This window comes from Petaurus breviceps, unplaced genomic scaffold, assembly GCF_028583685.1.
Source record: "Petaurus breviceps papuanus isolate PSGF00001 unplaced genomic scaffold, PetGlider_PUasm1.0 470, whole genome shotgun sequence".
NCBI classification, from domain to species: Eukaryota; Metazoa; Chordata; class Mammalia; order Diprotodontia; family Petauridae; genus Petaurus; species Petaurus breviceps.
In genome coordinates, this window is record NW_027186350.1 from 6,977,349 (window position 1) to 7,000,084 (window position 22,736).

General features: G+C 38.5%; 1 protein-coding gene across 1 annotated transcript in view; it reads right to left on the reverse strand.

Annotated features, from left to right (window-relative positions):
• Positions 1 to 22,736, reverse strand: part of PLBD1 (phospholipase B domain containing 1) — an 80,028-nt gene that overhangs the window by 27,769 nt on the left and 29,523 nt on the right. The window contains exons 3-6 of the mRNA XM_069101555.1: positions 16,739 to 16,822; positions 13,083 to 13,221; positions 9,159 to 9,299; positions 5,317 to 5,461 (exon numbers count right to left, since the gene is read on the reverse strand). Coding sequence (XP_068957656.1) covers positions 5,317 to 5,461; positions 9,159 to 9,299; positions 13,083 to 13,221; positions 16,739 to 16,822 — 509 coding nt within the window. The remainder of the gene's footprint in view (positions 1 to 5,316; positions 5,462 to 9,158; positions 9,300 to 13,082; positions 13,222 to 16,738; positions 16,823 to 22,736) is intronic.

The following is a 22,736-nucleotide window of genomic DNA, read 5'->3' on the forward strand; positions in this document are numbered from 1 at the left end:
AAGAAAGAAAGAAAGAAAGAAAGAAAGAAAGAAAGAAAGAAAGAAAGGAGGGAAGGAGGGAGGGAGAGAGGGAAGGAAGGAAGGAAGGAAAGAAGGAAGGAAGGAAGAAAAGAAAAGGTAATAAGATAATAGTTATTGGTGTGACTATTATTATACAAAAAGCCCAGGCTCCTGCAATTGATCCTAACTCCTAGGGTTTGGTCCCCTTAAATATTTGTGGCTCAGAGCTCTGAGACCTCAAGGTTCTTGGTGGAGTCTCAAGAGAGAATATTAGGGACCTGGGATCCTCCTCTAAACTGAGCTGCCTTTGGCTGCCATCTCTCACTGCTTGCTAAATAAATGAAATATTTGTAGTCACCAAGGCTCTCAATCTTAGTGTCATCATCCACACCTCAATTCTCTTTCACACCCCACCTCCAGTAGCCAATCTGTTGCCAAGTCCTATCACTTCTGCTTTCATGCCATCTCTCCTTATATGTTCCCTTCTGTCCTCTGACCCAGGCTCTCATCACCTCTGGCTTGGACTATTATAATAGCCTTCTGGTTCGTTTGCCTACCTCGAATCTCTTTCCCTGATCCTCTACTCAGCTGTCAAATTGATCATGGCATCATGTCACTCCATTATTCAATAAACCCCTGTGGCTCCCTATTACCTCCGGAATCACATATAAAATCCTCTAAAAAAGCCTTGATAACTTGGCCCCTTCTTACCTGTCCAGTTATCTTACACCATCTCTCCACCATGTACTTTATGACCCAGTACCACAGGTCTCCTTGATGCTCCTCACAGACACTCCATCTCCTGAACTTGGAGAATTTTCCCTGTCTGTGTTCCTGGCTTCCTTCACATCTCGGTTAAAATCTCATCTTCTACAAGGAGTTTTTTTCAGTCCCCCTTAATGTTAGTAATTGACTTCTGTTGATTATTTCCAGTTTGTCTGGTACATATTTTGTTTGTACAAAGTTGTTTACATGTTGGTTCCTCTATCAGACTGTGAGTTCTTTGAGAAAAAGGGCATTTTTTTTTTACCTTTCATTGTATGCCAGCACTTAACATACAGCCTGGCACACAGCAGGCACTTAATAAATGCTTGTTGGTTGACTATGGTGCTTTTTAGAATTATTTAGTCTTTTATTGTGACAATATATTTATGCAGTTGAACTGCATTTTGGTCATTGGTGTCAATTTTATTTCTGGTGTCCATTTCCCATTGCTGAGTACTTGTGTAATTGCTTTTCTCATTGTTATTCTTGTTTTTGATTAGTTCTGATCTTTGCCCTGACAAGCTGGAGGCATGACTCTACACAAATAGCTGATTCAGGGATAACTCCATGGGTGTGCTGGTAAATGCTTAATAATCAGTTCTCTAGAAAAAAAAAAACCTGTCTGCCTTAGATGGTTCAAAGCTTAATCTTCATTATTAATATTTTCTCTGTCACTTTCTTAAGTCTAGGAAATTAAGAAAACAATAAATCAAACCCTGATTTGTAGCATTTGCCAGTTTTTGAGATATAAATGATCACACTGAAAATTTCACAGCTGTCAGTAGCTAGTTCAAGCTGATTCCAACACAGCCCTAGATGACTCCCATTTCAATAAAAAATCATTTTCTTAACTACTTAAAGTCTATTTCATTTGTGATGCTTTTTGGTGCTTATTATGCCCAGTAAATACAAATTCTTTCCTCCAAATGAACTGTTCTTGATGCAAAGTGAAGTCTATAAATCTTTGGTCTTACTCTAATGCCACATGTGCACAGTGACCCACGTTTCTTTTTCTTTTGAGGGGGGAAGGCAAGGCAATCGAGTTTAAGTGACTTGACCAAGGTCACACAGCTAGTAAGTGTGTCAAGTGCCTGAGGCTAGATTTGAGCTCAGGTCCTCCTCACTCCAGGGTGGGTGCTCTATTCACTGTGCCACCTAGCCACCCCATGACCCATATTTCTTGAAGACTATGAAAAGTGGAGCATTAGCTCTCACGGGTCCTACCATGTTGGCAAGGCTTTGAATATGGCCTAGGGGATATACTGGGTCTTCTTTTCAACACAAGCAAGTCTGTTACCAGTACACAATTGTGATGACATCTTTTGGCTGTTGCAACTCATGAAACAAAGAAAAATACAAAATGGCCCTCAATCCCAGGTGACCCCTTCTGCTTCTTCAGCGATGGTGTTATATGGGGAAGAGGGTGCAAAGAATCATATTTTTAAGCATATGTGAACTTTAACTTGACTTTTGATATTCCAAATATGAGTTCTTTGTCAAATGAACTGATCCTTGCTGGAGGAGGTCAATCATATCAAACTTGATATTCTTGCTATAAGCAAAACCAGAAGACAGAAGGATGTTGCAATTACTGGGAAGGATGAAGGGTGAATACTTCTTGGGGAGGCAAATACAAGAGGCAGCAGAATGCTTTAGGGAATGTCCAAACACAGCAAGAAGAATCACTTCATGGGATATCTGGTCATCTCATATTATAGTTTTGGCAAATATGTGCAAAAAGGCAAACTTGAAAATAAGTGCAGCTTAAGTACAACATCAGTTACTGAGGAGGAGGAGGAGGCAGAGAAATTCTACAAGGAACTAAATAAGACCTTCCAAATGAAATCAGCATTTACTGGGCTAGTCACTGATTTCAATGCAAAAGTTGTTAAAGGTGAGGATTATGAGAAATGGACAAAAATACATGGCTTAGGATGGATGTAAAGATTGAAAATTTTTACAAGCACACAGTAAGTTTACCTTAAGTTTAAACAAAACAAAACAAAAACAAACCCAGCATTGAAACTGAAAGTTCCTTGGGGTCAGAGATGGTTTCATTTTTGTCCTTGTATCCCTAGAGCCTAAGGGGCAGCTAGATGTGCAGTAGATAGACCCCTAGCCCTGGGGTCAGGAAGACCTGAGCTTAAATCTGGCTCAGACATTTACTAGCTGTGTGACCCTGGGCAAGTCACTCTGTTTGCCTCAGTTTCTCATCTGTAAAATGAGCTGGAGAAGGAAATAGCAAACCACTTTGGTGTCTTTGCCAAGAAAACCCCAAATGGGGTCATGGAGGGTTGCATACAGCTGAAACAATTCACTAATAATGAATACCTACAGCCCCCCTGCATTGTCTGATAGGCAGCAGATGGTTAATAAATGTTTGCTGTTTGAATGATGGATTCTTTGAGTTTTCATTTTGGAACTATTCCTGCCAGTCCTCATCTGAATTCAATATATAACACTTTTCTCTTTCCAATATCAACAAGTTCAAATTATATCATTTTTGGAAAATGTCTTTTTGGACCAATGTGATTGCTATAAATGCAAAATGAGTATCATGATTTTTAAACATTAGATTCCTCCTTCATGTGGAAGACTTTGGAAAATATTTTTCTCTATAGTAAAAATATTAATTCAGAGAACTGGCTAGAAAGGTTCTTATTGCATCATCTAGTCCAATTCCCTCCATTTAAAGATGTTATGCCTCTATTGTGAGCTTTATCACAGAGGCATCAGACTGGGAAATGACTCTTCTAGAATTCACCAGTTTGACAAAATATTTTTGAACTGGCCTTTGGAGGCTTCTGTGAAGAGAAAACCAAAAGCCTGTCCATCCTGTTCATGTCATACAGGAGGAAGAGTGATGTAGCTGACTTCCAGATTCCTATTTCTCTGCTCCTTTCCTCCTGGACTCTGAGGCCTTGCTGTTTATGATTTTATCCCTAGGTGAAAACTGATGGAGTAAATAGGTATATTGTGGAGCAGCTAGACTGAGCTTTGTTTCCTTCTACTTCCCCTACTGACCGATAAAGAGGGTGTAAGCCTGACCCTCAGTTAAGCTGGTGGACAGTTTCTTTCTTGGCCCTCCTTCCCCTGAGAGACGTCCAAAGGTTAGAGGATGAAAGCAGATTATGGTTCCCATTGCAGACAGTTTAGGTAGCAGTTTCCTTGGGTCAATTTCATGCTCACTTGCTCATGATTGGCGAATCTGCTTTCACACGTGATGTAAAGAATATCAGGTAGATGACAGATCCTTGCCTAGGTGTAATTAATGGCTAATGTTGGGTAGAGATTTGGAAAGGGGATGTGATGCCTCTGAAGAAAGGGTTGAACCTGCTAGGTGATGCAGTGAATGAAATGCTGGACCTGGACTCAGGAAATTGAATCTGGCCTCAGATGCTTACTAGCTCTGTGACCTTGGGCAAGTCATTAAATTCTGTGTGCCTCAGTTTTCCTATCTGTAAAATGGGAGTGATAATAATAGCACCTATTTCACAGGGGTATTGTGAGGATCAAATGAGATAATATTTGTAAAAAGCACTCAGCATATAGTAGGCACTGTATAAATGCTTATTCCCATCTCCCCATTATCTCTACTTCAGCCTGAACCCAGGTCGAGGGATGGAGGGGAAGGAGTAGACACTGAATTTTCCACAAGTAAGAGAGACAAAGAATAATTATACTCCTAGGCAAATACAAGTTCATCATAAGAAGGAGAGTGTCTAATCTGAAGTCATAATTGATACCTAATCCTAGACCTAATAAAGGCAAGTTCTCAAGGCAAATGCAAGCCCAGTCAGCTCATGGAGGGAAATGGGGATGGTGTTTATACTCCATTGGACAACTCTGTCACAAGGGAGATTGTTCCCATTTCAACCCTCACCAAGATGAGAATTCAGAAAGGTTAAAAAGTCAGACGATTCCTAAGTGGCAGGCAGAGTCGGACTGGGAACCTCACTGTCCTAATTTCAGCACATTGCTGTTCCCATCCAGTTGTACTGCCTCAGAGGACACTAATCAGATTACTCATTACTAATTATGATTACTCATACAGGCTTATTTCAATTTCATCAAACATAATTGACTCAAACTCTTTGATTAGTGGTTTCTTTTTCTTCTGTGTCTACAATCCTGTATAATAATTATGACTATTTAGACTGAGGTACCATATGATTCTGAACCATGAAAGATGTTCCCTATTTCATATTTACTTGGCCAAGAAAACTAGATTCATAAATATTTTTAAAAGCTTTTCAAGTACCTTTTTGCTCTCACTTCAATAAGTGATTACTGAGCCAAATGACCATAACTGACATTTGGAACCAAGAGAACAACAGTTTTAATGCATTTAAAAGTATTAATTTAAATATATGGATGATGTCTTAGGAGCATGGTTAATAAAGTTAGAATTTCTCTAATACTTGAAAGGACTAAAATAGTATTTCTTTAAAAAAAACTACAATTCTAACTTTTCATAATATTAGACAGATCTTGCTCTCTTTTCTTCTCTCCAATAATTTTGGATCAGTGAAACTGATTAAATCTTGTTACCTGGATAACTGCTGAATGAATGACGAGAACTTTTAGTCATTGAATCTTTGATGGAGAAGTCCCAGTGTTTGTATATCCTCAGTGTAGATGCATACACGAACCAACTCGAGTGAGAAAAAAAAATGTTCTCGAACCCAGGAAGAACCTGTGGTCAAAGTCACAGCAAATCAAAGAGAAGCCTATAGAAAATGAATCAAATTTTTTTCAACAAAGGGTGGTTGCAGGGATTATAGGGATACAGGAAAAGAGAAGGACGCACACATCAATGTGTTATTTTCTTGATATTATTTCTTCTTTTCCCCAAGAAACCAAGTAGCAGTCACTATTTATGACATTTGTTAATACAGGGCATCCCAAAAGTCTTAGTGCAGTTTTGAGGTCTTTTTTTTTTTGCACTAAGATTTTTGGGACACCTTGCTTAGTTTGCTTAGGAGGTCCAAAATTAATAATTACTTTGATCAAAAGAAGCATGGTAGGAAATTAAAAATTAAGGCATGAATAGATATCCATCCTTTCCTTTTTTTCCCTCAAGAAAAAGTAAAGGAAAGATGTAGGTCAATAGCAGTTCACTACTAGGAAGCTCTATGGTTACAAAATACTTTACATATTTGCAATGCATATTTATATACGTGTAAGTATTTATATAAATAAATGTATATGTACATATACATACTCATCTAATTCTAAAAAAAAAATCTTAATCCTATGGATTAAGTAACCCAAGTACTACTTAATCCCCATTTTCAGATGAGGAAAAATAAGATCAGAAAGGTGAAGTAATTTGCCCAAGACCTACAGTCTAGTATCTACAAAACAGCATCCAAGGAGATTAAGGGTCCAGATTATCACTCTATGGGGAATGGAAGGAGAAAATGTCATGCCATTCCTCTGCTTCAAACTCTTCTGTTTCTTATTGGCTAGTGAATAAAGTTTCTACACCTTTGGCCGATATTCAAAGTCCTATATACTGTCACATTACCTTTCTTAGATCATACTAGTCTTCTCCAGGTATCCTATACTCCAGTCAAAGTGGGTTATTTATTAATCATGGTCCATACACCCCTCTCTCCCCCTAGTTTTTCCATCTCTCATGTTTTTGCTGCAAGTGCTACCTATACCTAGAATGCCTGGCTCATGCCTTATTCCTTTCATCTGCTGAATTTCTATCCATACTTTAAAGCTGCGATTCAAATATTCTTCTTCCAAAAAGTTTTCTCTAAACTCTGTTAGTAATAAGCTTTCCCTTGTTGAGCTATACCTAGATATAATACTTATAGCTGAACCTTTATAATATCTTTATTAATAATTATTTTATTGTGTTTATTATTAATAAATGAATTCAATAAATCAACAAATCCATTTATTCAAATGAATGATTGAAGATAAGCATTTTAAAACACTTACTATGTGGTGGGGATACAAATATAAAAAGGTAGATAGTCTCTGCCCTCTAGAAGCTTAAACTCTAATGGAGATGACAACATAAACCAAGAGTGGTAGTCAAGGAGTGTTATGGTCAGGAATGTCTCAGGGATTGTATGAAAGAGCAGTTGATTGACATGTATTTTCCAGGGATGGTATAGCACCAATGCAATATTCACAGCACCAATGGTCACTATAAATATCCCTGCATGGTGCTCAATTGCAAAATATAACAGATTGTCCATATAGAAGATGGAAGCAAAACATTTATTCAGACACCAGAAAACTGAAACCCAAAACCAGTAAACCAATTCCATCATAGTAGCAAAGAAGCTAATAAGCCATAACACAGCATGAAGCCACACCATCTTTTAGTCTTCCCACAACCAACATTTACTCACAAGCCTAACTGTCTTCCTCAGATGTGTCCTCTCCTCCCACCAGTCTAACTGCTCTGACTCCCAGCTTCTTGTGGGCTCTCCTCTCCCCTTCAGCAAACTCCTCCCACCACAGGCTCCATGTGATTACATTCAGCCTATTAAGGGGCAGTGTATATCTTCAAAGTGGGGAAGATCTTCAAATTCCCATTACCGTTATGGATGGCTGTAGAGATTTCATTACTATTCCCAGGGCTAAAAGTGAAAAGTAAGATGGGAAGGGGAAACACGCTAACAGATTGCATAAACATGGCTGTAGAGCAGCAGTGGCCATGGCAGCAAGATGAGTCTGGGCAAGGATAGTTATGGTGAATGCTAAACTTGGTATTGTTAATCCCAAGTCTCTAGATCAGAGTGCTGAATCAGTTCAGTAAGCATTTATTAAGCCACTGAGCTGAGTACTAGGAACCGAAGGTGGTGTTTATAATCTAAGGAAAAGGAGTTAAAATGGATATAGAGCAAGTCACCCTCTTTAGGTTTTCATTTCCATATTTGTAAAATAAAGGCTTCAAAGCTCACTTCCAACTTGAAATCCATGATTTTATGAAACAAGTAGGATGCAAGATGCAATATGATAAAGTCAAAGGAAAGGATCTACACCAAGTGGCATAGAAAAGATGAAAAGGGAGAACTCCCTCCTCCACAAAGACAACTATGCCCTATTGATATCTTGGCTCTCTACCAGCACCAAGGACAGTGATCTATGTATGAGCAACTTGATAAAATGTATTTTAAATAACAAGAGTAGCAATGCCAGCCCCTGTCATGCCTGAGAGTTTACATTGTACCACCTTCACAACAACCCTGTGAGATACAAGGATTAGTATCAATTTAGTAATTGACTATTGTATATCCACTGAAAGGTAGGTAGTGTGGAGGAGAAGGCAGACGTTGGACTTGAGTCACCTGAGGTCCACTTTGCAGAAAATCCCACAAATATGAATTTCAAGTATGGAAGGGGTTAGTGCTATTTGGCATACAGAAAACGTTTATAATATTTCACTTCTTCCAGGAGTAGTCATTTCATTGTTCTGAAAACACTAATACTGACTACAGTGTCTCCACACCTTTGAGATTTGCTGTGGTTGAAAAATAAATCATCTGGTGGCTAACTTTTTGGTGATCAGCCTTTCTAGCCTTAGGTAGACTAGTCCTTGGATTATAGACATAAAGTGATAGGACCATATCTCTTCCTAGTCCAAAGATTTGAACAATAACTCATGAATGGGCCCCAATGGGCAAACTATCTCTCCGTTACAAGAACAAACTGACTTCTATAACATCTCCCTTGTATGAACAGCACTATCTTGTACCAGCAGAACTATCATGAACTGATTTTCAGTTACCATATATAATCCAGAGGTCAAACTAAAGAAGTCAACTCCTGAGGTTATCTTGTTACAGACATAACAGACAAAAAAACATACCCCTTAGATGGTCCCCCCTCTCCAGTTCATCCCTGCCTGCCATTTCCAGTACTGAATGATGCCTGTGCTCAAGGTACAGAAACTGTATATTCCTCTAAGAGCTGACCACTCTTTGATTTTGCCCCGAACCACCTAATTAGCATACTTGGCACACCATTCACTCTCCTTTTTCTACATAAGCTTCACATCCCCCCATTATGCTGCAAGTTCCCTAAAGAGCACTATCCACGTAATTAGCATTATAATAAACTTTTGCCACTTGACTGGAAGACTGCTTGTACCTGCAAATTCTTTCCAGATGCCTCTGCTCTATACCGCAATAGTTTGGGGGTCTCTGCCCCCAAAACAACATCAGTAGGGCCTGACACTGCTGTGAAAGCCTTTAACAGTCCAGGGTCACCTCCATAAGGCATCAGAATTATGTTTTGGAGAAGTATGACACATAACATTTATGTAATTATATTAATCAATGAGAAAAGCTCTCTACTTTTCCCCCTCCATCTTTTATATACATACATGCATGTACAGACACAAAATGGTACTACAAAAAGCTTACCTTAATGAGGACAGAGCAATGACCCATATCATCTATGACAGAATGATTCTGTGTGACATTGGGTGGAGGGATTAGTGAGGGTATTAGGTCCAGTATATCTCCAACTGCATTCAGGAATTGGATCTGGAAAAGAGTCAAGGGCTGGGAAGGAAGAAGAAAGATTACAAGTAGTTTCAATTTCTAAAATCCAGGTAGTCATTTAATTTAATTTCTGTTCAACTGGGGTATTTTTCCTTTAGTCACAGGTTTACTAAGTTATCTTTCTTTGTTTAGAGAAATGATAAAGTCAGAACAGAGACTGGCATGCATATCTTGTGGAATCAGTTCTAGAACTTTATATCCTTACCCCAAACAGAAAGGGCTTACCATAATGCTTTGTGCTATTATATTTTAGTAATGGAGGTACCTAGCTGACAGTAAAGCAACAGAGGAGAGGCTAATGAAGCTTATTGACTCATAAAAGGCAGGAAAGAGAACGACAAGCTGCCTGGATGAGTTCTGGTTATTTGGCCTAGATGAACCATACATCCTGGTACTAAAAGCCCTGGTTAATGTGACTGCTGAGCCACTGTCAGTGATCTTTAGAAGACAGTGGAAATGGGGAGATACATCATGGGACAAGAGAAGGGCAACTGCTTTCCCTAAATAGTCTACTGGCTGCTGGCCAGCAAGCTTGACTTGAATTCCTACAAAAGTTCAAGAACATTAAAAATGCATAGGTGATCAGTGAACATTTCAAGAAAAGGAAAAGAGAAAAGAAAAGGTGAGTACAAAAAGCCAATGTGGCTTCATCAAGAACAAACTGCTCAATTGAATTCAGTAAGTATTTATGGGAGTTTTTTGTTTTTCTGTTTGTTTAGAACTGTGATTTCATCTCCGACACAGCTTGGCAACTCATCTCTAACATTCAATCTTAGAGGGTGGGCTGAGACATTCCAAGGTTAAGTAACTTATCCACTGACTAATGAGTACAAGGTTGGTGCTCTATGCACTATACCATTCTGCCTCTCATTAGTTCTTTTATCTATTAGTCAAGCCAGGCTAACTAACCCAATTTCCTTTTTTGACTAGGTAGCCTAGGGCAGAGGTATCTAAAATTCCCATATACCACCAGAAACAGATTAATATGTAATTAGGAGGGGTGGCCAGGTGGCACAGTGAATAGAGCACTGGCCCTGGAGTCAGGAGGACCTGAGTTCAAATCCAGCTTCAGACACTTAACATTTACTAGCCATGTGACCTTGGGCAAGTCACTTAACCCCAAATGCCCTATCTTCCCCCCTCCAAAAAGCAAAACAAAAATGTAATTAGGAAATGTTTGACAAAATAAAAATATATTACAATACAGATAATGTTAATTTGTGGTTTTCTAAATCAACACATGGCCTGTAGCTATTGTTTCTTGAAACTAATGGCTTGGGGGAATATTGCAGATATAGTTTACCTAGATATATTTTATTTCATTTTACTTTATTTTAAACCTGGGCCTCCCCAGCTTGTCAAGGCTTTAAGAACAAAGACCATTCATAGGTGTGGCCATTCCCACTACTGACTGGCATGAGAGCTCTGACATGCTCCATTTCTGAACTGAGCCAATTCATCCCTCCTCAGGCAGCCCAATAACCCAACATATTCATGGTAGACACTCTATTGGCTTGGCATGCTATAGCTCAGAATTCTTGAGTTCAAATAACCCACCAACTTCAGTCTCTCCAGGAGCACTGGGAGATTTTAGCAAAGCATCTGATGAAATCTCATGTTACTCCTATGGACAAGATGAATTAAGAGAATTATATGACCATATAATTAGGTGGTTTCAGAATGTGTGGAAAGGTTGGAATCCCCAAAGTCATTAATGGTTTAATAATCCATTTTGTAGGAGGCCTCCCATGGGGCATCTCAGGCACCTGTGGTTGGCCCTGTGCTATTTAACTTTTTTTTATCAGTTACTTGGTTAAAGGCATTCACAGAATGCTTACTAGAGTGGCACCTAATACCACACCTGATAACAGAGTCAGAATTCAAAGGGGTCTTCAGAGGCTAAAAAAGTGGGCAAAAATGAATAAGATGTCGTTTTACAGAGATAAATGTAAAGTCACACACCTGGGTTAAAAAAAAATCAATTCTACAAGATGAGAAGACATATATATAAAGAGAGGGGTTAATTTGAAAAATGATCAGGGGTTTTAGAAAGAGAATAAGGATTTTTATGGCAGCAGACATTGTGATAAGTACTTTACAATTATCTCATTTGATCCTCACAGCAACACTACAAGAGAGTGAGAACAGGTTTATGGGGGTTCATGACTATCGTTGCTTTACTTTCTAGTACTAAGGGTTGTATTCTAAGAGTTAACACAGAAAAAAAGTACACAGAATCATCTTGGTTTTTTTTATTTAAATGTGAAGTACATGGGGTGGTGACGGGGTGTGTGGAAGGGGAACATGGGAGCTACAGTTGTGAGAAGCAGATTTATATTCTCCCCATCACAAGCACTGCCCTCAGGTAACCCTGTTTGAAGACGAGTTACATCCCCTTGATTACACTCCCCACCCCACTTGGAGAACCACCCAAGCTGACAAGGTGGGTGTAGGTAGAGTAAGCAAGTCAGTTACAATTTAGGAAGAGAGAGCCTGGAGAAAGCTGGGGGTAGGGGTGGGGGGGGGGAGAAGGAGTTGGTGCCATATACCACACTGAAATTTGGGCTTTCACTTTTAGGAAGCTATAGTAATTCTTTCATGTGGTGAAAGCACCCTAAAATATTTTGTAAGTACTAAATGGTCACCTAGTAACCTAAGAGAGCTGATGTAGCTTCCAAAATGTCAGAAGTATTAGTAGCCTGGGAAAAAATATACACTCAGTTGGTGAGGGTTGTAAGGGGCATGAGGGAAGAGGAAGACGGAGCCTTTGAGACACCAATATGTGGTCACTACTAGGGAATTTCTGGGAATGGGGTGAAGGTAGAAAGAAAGGGGGCTGGTAAAAGTATATATATATCCCACCAAGCTTCATATTTTCCTAATTATTTATGCTAACTAGGGACTAAGCTCTGTATTTTTGGTGTTTGAGGACTTCAAGTGTTATCAAAACCCACTGGGCCAAAGTCCTAGTCACCCTTAGCTACTTAGGGTTCTGTAAAAAGCTAACGTGGGTTGGGGGTAGGGAGGGGAAGATTTACGTATTGTAGGAGAATCTTTGTCAATAAGCTCAAAACTCTAGGACAACAAGATTTTAAAAATCCTAATATGCTCTTATCAAAACTCTTAGGTGGCTTAACCATACTATAGCATAGTATGATGTAATGGGAATGTAAATTTTAAAGATCTTCCCTGCCCCTAGGCTAAAGTGCACCTGGAGCCTGGGGTGGGAGGCTTGTTTTTCAGTAGATACTTCTTGATTGGCCAGTGAGTCAAGAAAGTTGTTACATTCTCTGAGCCAGGAGAAGGCTATATAAGCCCTGATGTGTAGCTTTGTTTTGGGGCTCACTTTGAGAAGTGTTCTGTGATTTGATGACACTCTGGGAAGCCATTGTTGAGAGTCCCCCGGCTTTGAAAAACCCAGATGTTGATTTGGTATGGATGTAATGGTTGGACAGTTTGGAAACTATTTGATCTGTTTCTCTGTCTTGATAATTCTGTCTGTATATTCTGAAGTTCGGGGTGCTAACCTTTTTCCCCTGAACTAGGTAAACAACACATATGTTTGACTGATTAAAGTAAGCTTGTTAACCCATTTTGAGTTGCTTTCCTTTATCAGAGCAGATCCAGGAATCTGTGTTGGCAGACACCCTGGGGACGCTGGGGTGCTGCTGCTACATATGGATCTCTTAACTATACTATGGGTCTCTTAACCATACTATGGTATAGTATGTGTCTCTGTCCCATGCAAGGTATATTTTAAGTACAGTTCCTTAGAGTTCTTACCTTTTTCTGAGCTAATTTTGCCTTCTCTGCAGCTCCAAAATACAACCCATCAAGCTGTGAGAAAACATAGCCTGCGTGTCTCCAAAATGGATTCTTCCTGTTATTGCCAATCTGTTGTCGGGCCCATTCATCTTGCTTCCTAGATGAAAACCAAACTGGCTTTAGCTAAAGCAAAGCAAAATAATCCAATAAGGGAATCAAGAATCACCCACTTGGGTGTTATAAAGTTAACATTTGTTACATTCCTTGAAAAAAGATGGAGATTAAAAAAAAAAAAGAGGCTGTGATTCAGGACAAATCCTAGAAAGGCTTTTAAATTCCTTCCCAGCTGTTTGTCTCAGTTTGAGTTCCTGCCATTGTAAATGAATAAATGACTGGTTGGGGTGCTAGGCACTGGGGACACAGATATAAAAGGAAGACTGTCTCTAACTAGGAAAGGACGTTTTGATCTGGGATGGAACCACAGAGCAGCTGGTCAACATGCTTTTTCCAGAGGCAACACAATACAACGTTCTTCCTAGTTAATGTGGTTAGTAATCATAATATCACAGGACCATAGCATTGGAGCTGGAAGGGAATTCATGGATTATCTATTGTCAATCATTTACCAAAGGTTTGTTCCAAAGAAACAGAGTAGGGCAGCTAGATGGCACAGTGGATGGTGCTGGGCCTGGAGTCAGGAAGACTCATCTTTGTAAGTTCAAATCTGGCCTTAGACACCTACCAGCTGTGTGACCCAAATCATTTAACTGTGTTTGCCTTAATTTCCTCACCTTTGAAATGGCAAATCTCTCCAGTATCTTTGCCAAGAAAACCCCAAAAGGGCACAACTGAAACAACTAAACAACAGTGGTTACCCAACCATTAGGGGCAGCTAGGTGGCATAGTGAATAGAAAACCGGTCCTGGAGTCAAGAAGACTGAGTTCAAATCTGGACTCAGACACCTGACACACTTAATAGTTATGTGACCTTGGGCAGTCACTTCACCCCAGTTGCTCTGCCTTCCCCCTCCAAAAAAAAAAACCCAAACCAAAAAAGAAAACCCAATCCAAAACAAACAGAATCAGTTTCCCCCTTAGCAGATGGTTTGCCAAAGAACAAAAAGAATGGTGTTCACCTTACCAAAGGTTTGAATAAGGAAAAAATAGAATCAAGTTGTACGTGTGCTATAATGTGTTTATTTATTCTCATTAAGCCAGAGAATCATAAGTGATGGAGTCAGAAAAGAATTCTGAACTCAGAGGTGAACAAAATAAAGGAGACCCTTTATACATTTAGAACAATCCCAACTCAGGATGCTTGTGTCAACCAAAATTATAGTCTCCATATGTGTTTAACTATGAGAAAGGAATTTCTTACTAGGATAGGTTGTAAATATAATACGATAAGAGAATGTCAAGGTGTCAATTGAAATTATAGATCTAGGATGTCTGGTTTCTTTTATCATTAACATGATATAATATAACATAAAAAATCCCATTATTCAAGATATTGTCTGGTTCAAGGCATCTTGCCCCGGACAGTCATAAACAACAGAATACACCTGGTCAGCTTCATCTGACCTTGTAGTTGCTGACATAGGAAGGGACATTTTGAGTTCATTCAGAGAGCAAAGCAAAGCATGTCTGTTATGCCAGAGCATGCAAGACATTATGGTAGGTTAAGCTCAGAGTGGGCCAAAAATGTCTTTCTCCTGATTGGCCGATGCAGGTTTAAGGCCTTTCTCAGATGATGGATGTTCAAAATGCTTTGGGGAAGGGTTCACACTATCAACCCTGTCATTTATGGATGAGTTAATTGAGGCCCAGAGGACTTAAGTGACTGGCCAAAGGTCATTCAGGTAGTGGGTGGCATGAGCTGTGTGCCTAGGCCTGTGTGCATAAAGGCATGATTGTTAGACAATATGGACATGTACACATAAGCTCTTTGAGGGCAGTGACATTCTCACTTTTATATTTACATTTCTAACACCTAGAACATAGTAGGTGCATAGTAGGTTGATTATGCATGGAGAACTGAGAAAGACAGGTATAAATGATACAAAATAGTTAAGTTCTTTTCAAATAAAAACATATATGCAAACATGTGAATGTGTAAATGTAGGAAGTGTAAGAAACTCTTGGTATGGAGATTCCCTCCACCAATGGATCAGTTACTGAAGGAGAAATGTAAAGGTTAAGTGACTTGCTCAAATGTCTGAGGCAGGATAAATATACTGGAACAAATAAATCTGTTAACTTCACTTTTTATATATAAATCATTATATATAATAATAACTGAATAACTGGATACTTTGGAATAAATAATTCATGAGTTCTCTTATTCTCAATGCTAACAAATAACTCCTTTAAAGTCATGAATTACATCATAATAATAATAGTTAGCATTCACTGTCAAATATTGTGCTGAATGCTTTACAAATGTCTCATTTTATCCCCACAACAACCATGGTGGTATGTGCTATTATCACCCCCATTTTACAGATGAGGCAGCTGGGGAAGGCAGAGGGTGATTTGTCTAGGGTCACACAGCTAGCAAGTATCAGAGGCTGGGCTGACTTCAGGTCAAGTGCTCTATCCATTGTGCTATCTAGCTGTCTCAAATTCTAGATTTTTGTCCTTATATCAAGTAGTGTAGTATAGAGGAATGAGCACTTTGTTGTTAGAGGAGCTGGGTTCAAGTCTTGGTTCTGCCATTCAACTTATCTGGGCCTCAGTTTCCTCATCTGTAAATTCTAAAACAGATGCCCTCTGAGGTCCCTTGGAGTTATAAACCTTTGGTACTGTGATTCATGGTCACCTGCCCATAAACAGAAGATTTCAATGTCCTCCTCTTTTTGAAAATAGAGTCCTTTGACCTCTGTCCTATTTTCTTCATGAATTTCCAAATATCACTGACATTGAATCACTAATCACATTTTACTACTTCTTTTAGTTGGTAACTTGGAATTCACTGAGGGCATTCTCTGTTACTATCTCCTCTATTGCCTTGAAGCAAAAAGCTCTAAAAATTTATTAGCCTTCCTTCTGTCATTATCTGCTATTAACCTCTCATTTACTCTGAGCAATGGTCCTATCCTTCCTTTCTTTGATCTTCCTCTTACTTCCAGCAAAAACATTTTATAGTCTTTAGGTTCAACTCAGTGTGAGCTTTAATCTTCCCGACATACTATTTCCTTTGGTTATCCTCTTCTAATATACATTTCTCCTTATCTTCAGGCTCTCTCTCTCTCTCTCTCTCTCTCTCTCTCTGTCTCTCTCCCTCTCTCTGTCTCTCTCCCTCTCTCTGTCTCTCTCTCTCTGTCTCTCTCTCTCTTCCTCCCTCCTTCTTCACTGAAGTTATTTTTTATCCCTGTCTTCAGAATCTTATGATAGTTGCCTGAACATACCAAATTTCTCCACAGACTTTTAGCTGCTGGGATTTTGTCTCACCCTTTCTTTGAAGCCTCAAGACATAACACCGACTACAGAGGTCAGTTAGAGAACAGGGAAAGATTTGTATTGGTTTTCCTTTTTCCTGTCTTCTCCATGGGCAGGAGAAGGGGAGAGGGAATTGGCACTGAAAATAAAATTAAAGAGAAGTGAAAGGGTGTGGATAAAAGGAATAACTCCTGAACTATCAAAATTAAATCAGAAAAGCAAACTGTTATACATACTCTAAAAAGTCCTTCAATTTTTCAAAGGCACCAGGTTTCTTAATCAACTGTGGATACAGGTTTTCATAGTGGAAATACATGTGTCTGAAAGAAAAAGTGGAAATGTTACTTTAAAAAAACCCCAACAACTCTGTCTCTGTTGATTATAAAAACACAGGCTAGCCAGCAGCTGCATCTACTTTGCGAATCAGTCCTGTTCTTTATTCAGGAATAGCATCCGACTATCAGCTGCCTCTGGTAATGCAATGGACAAGACTACTATGAATTTCAGGTCAAGTTCAGATGTAGTTAATGTGATTTCAGGATCATGTCTAGGACAGATTATTTTTGGCCTACCTTTTAGAAATCCAAATTTCCCTGAGTGGAAATTTTATATAGTGGACAAATAAGGATATAATTTGATTTTCATGAAGTTTTGTATCATCTTAATTTTTCAGATTATAACCTTGAGGGCAAATGCTGTGTTGCTTTCCTTTAAAAAAAGTTTTATTGATACTTTTTATTTTACTTCATTGTCATTTCTCAATGATCGAAACTCACACAGATATTGACACAGACACGGAGAAAGATACACAGACACGCAAACTTTCCTTTATAACAAATAAATATGTGCCAAGTAAACAAATTAATGTATTGTTGTAGCAGCAAGCACCCCAAGTGTCCTCAGGGTTTGCTGCCACCACAGGTTCTTAGATCTGCTTTGTTAAAGGAAAGCAACTCAAAATGGGTTAACAAGCTTACTTTAATCAGTCAGACATATATATACTGTTTACCTTGTTCGGGGGAAAAGGTCAGCACCCTGAACTTCAAAGTACACAGACGGAATTATCAAGACAGAAACAGATCTAGTAGACAGATTTCAAACTGTCCAACCATTACATCCATACCCAGTCAACATCTGGGTTTCAATATCTGGGTTTTTTCAAAGCCGGGGGGCTCAGGACAACGGCTTCCCAGAATCCATATCAAATCACAGAACACTTCTCAAAGTGAGCCCCCAAAACAAAGCTACACATCAGGGCTTATATAGCCTTCTCCTGGCTCAGAGAATGTAACAACCTTATTGACTCACTGGCCAATCAAGAAGTATCTACTGAAAAACAAGCCTCCCACCCCAGGCTTCAGGTGCACTTTAGCCTAGAGGCAGGGAAGATCTTCCAAATTTGCATTCCCATTACAATTGTCCATGTCTGGAACTGTCTGTCCAATTCTGCATCTGAGTCCATCATTTCTCTGGTCAAGCAATGGGATCATCAGTATTCTGTATATCACTATATATCACTTGGTCAGAGTTGTGAAGTCTTTTTTTTCCTATTTTTAAAATGTTAGACTCAAATACTTGGACTTAAATACACAATAAAGAAAAGAAAAAGAAACATAAAATTTTAATTTTATTTTTAATTTAACATTGAAACTTAAATACAAGATAAGAAAAGGGAAAAAAAAAGCATGTCACGTACATAGCAGCATGTAAGAGGAGATTCAAAATATATAGCAATTAATTTCCATTTCAAGAAAACCTACATAATAAATACTACATACTGTGTTAAAATGTGCATTTTTTGTTTCCTTGTAAGTTTTCTTTTGTTCTCTGCTGTGTACTTTTTACTTTGTTTTTTTTCCCCTCCTTTCCCCCCAGTCTTTATTTTTTCAGAAACAGAAATTTGTTGATATCTTTTATATTACATAATTTCCCCCTGACATCTTTCTTCCTCCTCTCCCGGAGAACCAGTCTTTATAACAAGGAATTAAAAAAAAGAAAAAGAAGAGGAGAAAAATTCAGCAAAACCAGCTTCCTGACACCAGGCACTATACATACCCACTGGCCACCCAGATTCCCAGTGACCACCTAGCTTACCTTACTTTGCCAGTAAGTCCAAAGTTCTGAAGTTCATAAATGTGTGATCCCGTTTCTTTCTATTGATGAAGTTCATCATTTCTTACAGCACAATAATAATATATTATATTCATATACAATTGTTTAGCCATTCCAGTTAATGAGCATCTTTCTACTTCCTTGCTACCATAATGTGCTGCTAAAAACATTTTAGTGTCTATGGAGCCTTTTTTTTTTTTTTTAATCGTTGACCTCCCTGAGGCTTATGTCTAGCAGTGAAATCTCTGGGGCAAAAGGTAAGGACATTCTAGTCACTTTATTCGCATAATTCCAATTTGCTTTCCAGAATGAGTGTACACAGCTCTACCAACAATGCATTGTCTTTCCACAGTTCTCCCAACAATGACTCTTCCCACCTTTACCAATTTGCAGGATGTGAGGTAAAACTTCAAGGTTATTTTGACTTACATTTCTTCCATTATTAGTGATTAGAAGCATCCTTTTATATGGTTGTTAATAGTTTGCAGTTCTTCAAACTGTTCATTTATATCATTTGATCACTTATCTATAGGGAAAGGCTTTTGGTTTTATTTATTCTTATTAGTTGTCTATATTTGGGATGTTTTTGTTGAGCTGTTTTTCAGTTGTATATGACTCTTCATGACTCCATTTGTGGTTTTCCTGGCAAGGATTCTGGAATGTTTTTATTTCCTTCTTCAGCATATTTTACAGATGAGGAAACTGAAGCAAGTTAAGTGACTTGCTCAGAGTCACACAGACAGTACCTGTCTGAGACTGGATTTGAACTCAGGTCCTCCTGACTCGAGGCTCAGTCACTGAGCTACCAACATGCCCCTATATTTTAGATATTGCACCATTATCTTAGAAATTTGATACTGAGATTTCCCCCAGTCAACTACTTCCCTTCTTATTGTAGAAGAATTAATTTTGTTTGAGCAAACACGTTTTAAAGTTCATGCAGTCAAAATTGCCTTTATCCCTACTGGGTAAAGAATTGTTCTACATAGTTTATGCAAGATATATTATTATTTCACTTCTAATTTTTTATGGTATGGTCTTTAATATTCAGAACATGTATCCATTTTGAATTTATTGTAGAATATGGTATAAGGCCTAATAAATTCTGCCAAACTGCTTTCTAATTCTCCCTGTAGTTCTTATGAAATAGGGAGTTGTTTCTTAAGTAATTTATATTTTCAGGTTTCTCAAACACTGGGTTCTTGCTTTCAATTTTTTCTGATTCTTGATTTTTCTATGGTGTTCTATTTTTCTCTGTTTTAACCAATATAAAATATTTTTATCATAACTGCTTTATAATAGTTTTAGGTCTGGAACTGCTATTCCCCCTTTATTTCTACCCCTTCTTTATCATTTCCCTTTATATTCTAGCTGTGTTGTTCCTCCAAATACACTTTATTATCATTTTGCCTAGATCTGGAAAATATCCCTTTGGTAGTTTGAATGGTATAGCTCTAAATTTGTAAATATCTTTGGAAACATCATCTTCTCTATATTATATTGACATAATTCATCCAAGAGCACTAGAGTGTTTTGTAGTTATAGCTATGTAAGTTTTAAGTGTGCTTTGGTAGATTGATTCCTAAATACTTTATGCATTTTATAGTTATTTTGAATGAGACAACCCTTTCTAATATTTCCTGCTGGATTATGTTATTGCTATATAGCAATGCTGTTATTTTTGTGAGTTTATCTTAAAGTTTTACTGTCCACAATTCATCTACAATTTCACATTAGTTGAGCTGTTATCCTCCTTTCATGTCCTCCACAAAGGCAGTCATTTTTTTACTCTGATCCATTTCACTTAAAAGTCTTCTCTCACTTTCCCAACATGCTTGAGGAAGAGTAGACCTCATATTCTTCCCCTTCATACCTTTATTATCCTTCTTGTTAAAAATAAAAGGATATTAATTTTGCCCAATTTGAAGAAACAGGACTGAAAGCAGAACCACGGGGAAAACAGACTAAGGGAAAGAAAATGGCTTCCAAGTGTGATATTAAGAAAGAACAGCAGAAGTTTCCATTTAGAAAGCAGAACTGGACCATATTGCCTTAGGAATATAGTAGTACTCTCAGGTATAAAGAAGCTTCATTCACTTTTGGCTTTGATGTGATTGGACAATGATCAACTTCTGTCCTTCCTTTCCTCCTTTTCTTTCCACAGTGCTCAAAGGAGTATCCTTTTCCTCTGCTCCCCCAGTCAGCCCCAGCTACCCTTCTCAGGGACGTTGGTTGGCTGGATCTGTTATCTCATTCTTTCAAGTATTCCCTACGAAGTACAGATCTTAACTCATCCATCCATTTTCATTCCATGGAATTTTCATCCAAAGCCTTCGCATTAGGTGGATCTCTTTGTTATCTCTAGGTTGGCCATCATTCTGGCTTCCCACCTTACCATCCCACCAAAACTGCCCTCTCCAAAGTCACCAACGATCTCTAAGTTGTCAAATACAATGGCTTTTCTCAATATTCATTCCCCTTTGACACGACTGATCACTCTCTTCTCCCTTATACACTCTTCTCTCTAGGACTTTGGGACACTACCTTCTCCTGGGTCTCCTCTTACCTATCTGACCACTCTTCTATCTCCTTTATGGATCCTTCTCTAGGTCACACCTTCTAACCTTTGGTATTCCTCAGGGTTCTACTCTGGGCCATCTTCTCTTCTTCCTTTTTCCTTTCTTTGCTTTTCTTGGAATTAAGTTCAATCTTATTCAATTTTGCTAATTCAAAGTGAAAACCAAAAAAAAAATTAATTCATTTCAATAACTGAGCATCTATAATATGCCAGGCATTGTGCTAAGAACTGGGCATTCAAAGGTAAAACTAAAACAGCCCTTCCCCTCACAGAAGTTACAATCTTCTCTGGCATCCAGGCTAAAACAAGAATCTAAGACTGTGGGTACTATGCTATTGTGGGGTACTATGCTATTGTAATTGATCACTGATATGTGATATGTGGTGTGCCATTCTAAACTCTGGTCCCCACATAGAAAAAAAACGGATTCATTTAAAGTTATTTAAATTAAATTCCTTATTCTGATCACACAGAGGGCTTTTTGAATTTTTTATTAATTTATTTTGAGTCTTCAACATTAGCTTTTATAAGATTTTGACTTCTAAATTTGCCTTCTCTCTCCCAATCCCCCCTCCCCAAAATGGCATGCAATCTGATATAGACTATGCATGTACAATCATATTAAACATATGTACACATTAGTCACATTGTGAAAGAAGAATCAGAACTCTATTCCTTTTACACTACTTCACCTGGAGATCTCATCAGCTCCCACAGATATAATTACCATCCCTATGCCAATCATTTTCCAATCTACCTTTCCTGACCCAATCTCTCCCCTAATCTCCTGACATCTCCAACTACCTTTCACATATCTTGAATTGGATGTGCCGTAGACATCTGAAACTCAGTGTGTCCAAAACAGAACTCATCATCTTTCCCCCTAAAATTTCCCCTACCTCCTGCCTTCCCTATTACCATAGAGGGTAATAGCATCCTCCCAGGCCCCCAGGCTCTCAATCTAGGATTCATCCTAGATTTCTCACACACCCCCCTCCAGCCCCATATCCAATCTGTCACCAAGGCCTAACACTAAAATGGTAGGGTTTTTTTTTTTCCCCAGAAGATCTCCTAGTTTTATTCCTCAATCTCTAGACTTATCTCCTTCCTCCCTAGTAGGATAGCCTTGCTTTTTCTCTTTCCTTCCTTTCATGTGTTGTCTATATTCTCCATTAGAATGTAATCACCTTGAGGGTAGGAACTGTACCTTTTTTGCTTTTTTTATCTCTTTGCAGCAATTAACACAGTGCCTGGGACATACTAAGTGTTTAATAAATACTTTTAAAAAGTCGATTAAAGGCACTTTGAAGCAAAGGCAACACCAGAGGAAGTAATACAATTATGGAACTAAATTCTTTCTTTTTGATACAAAATCTTTGTAAGAATAACCTACACAAACACGCACGTGCACGCACGCACACACACATGCGTGCACACACATATCTTGAGAGTAAATTTATAAAAGTATGAGAAGGGAACAGACAGTTCCCATTCTTTCATAAAGGATATTCTCAACAACAGACTCATCTTTACAGTCACAAAGT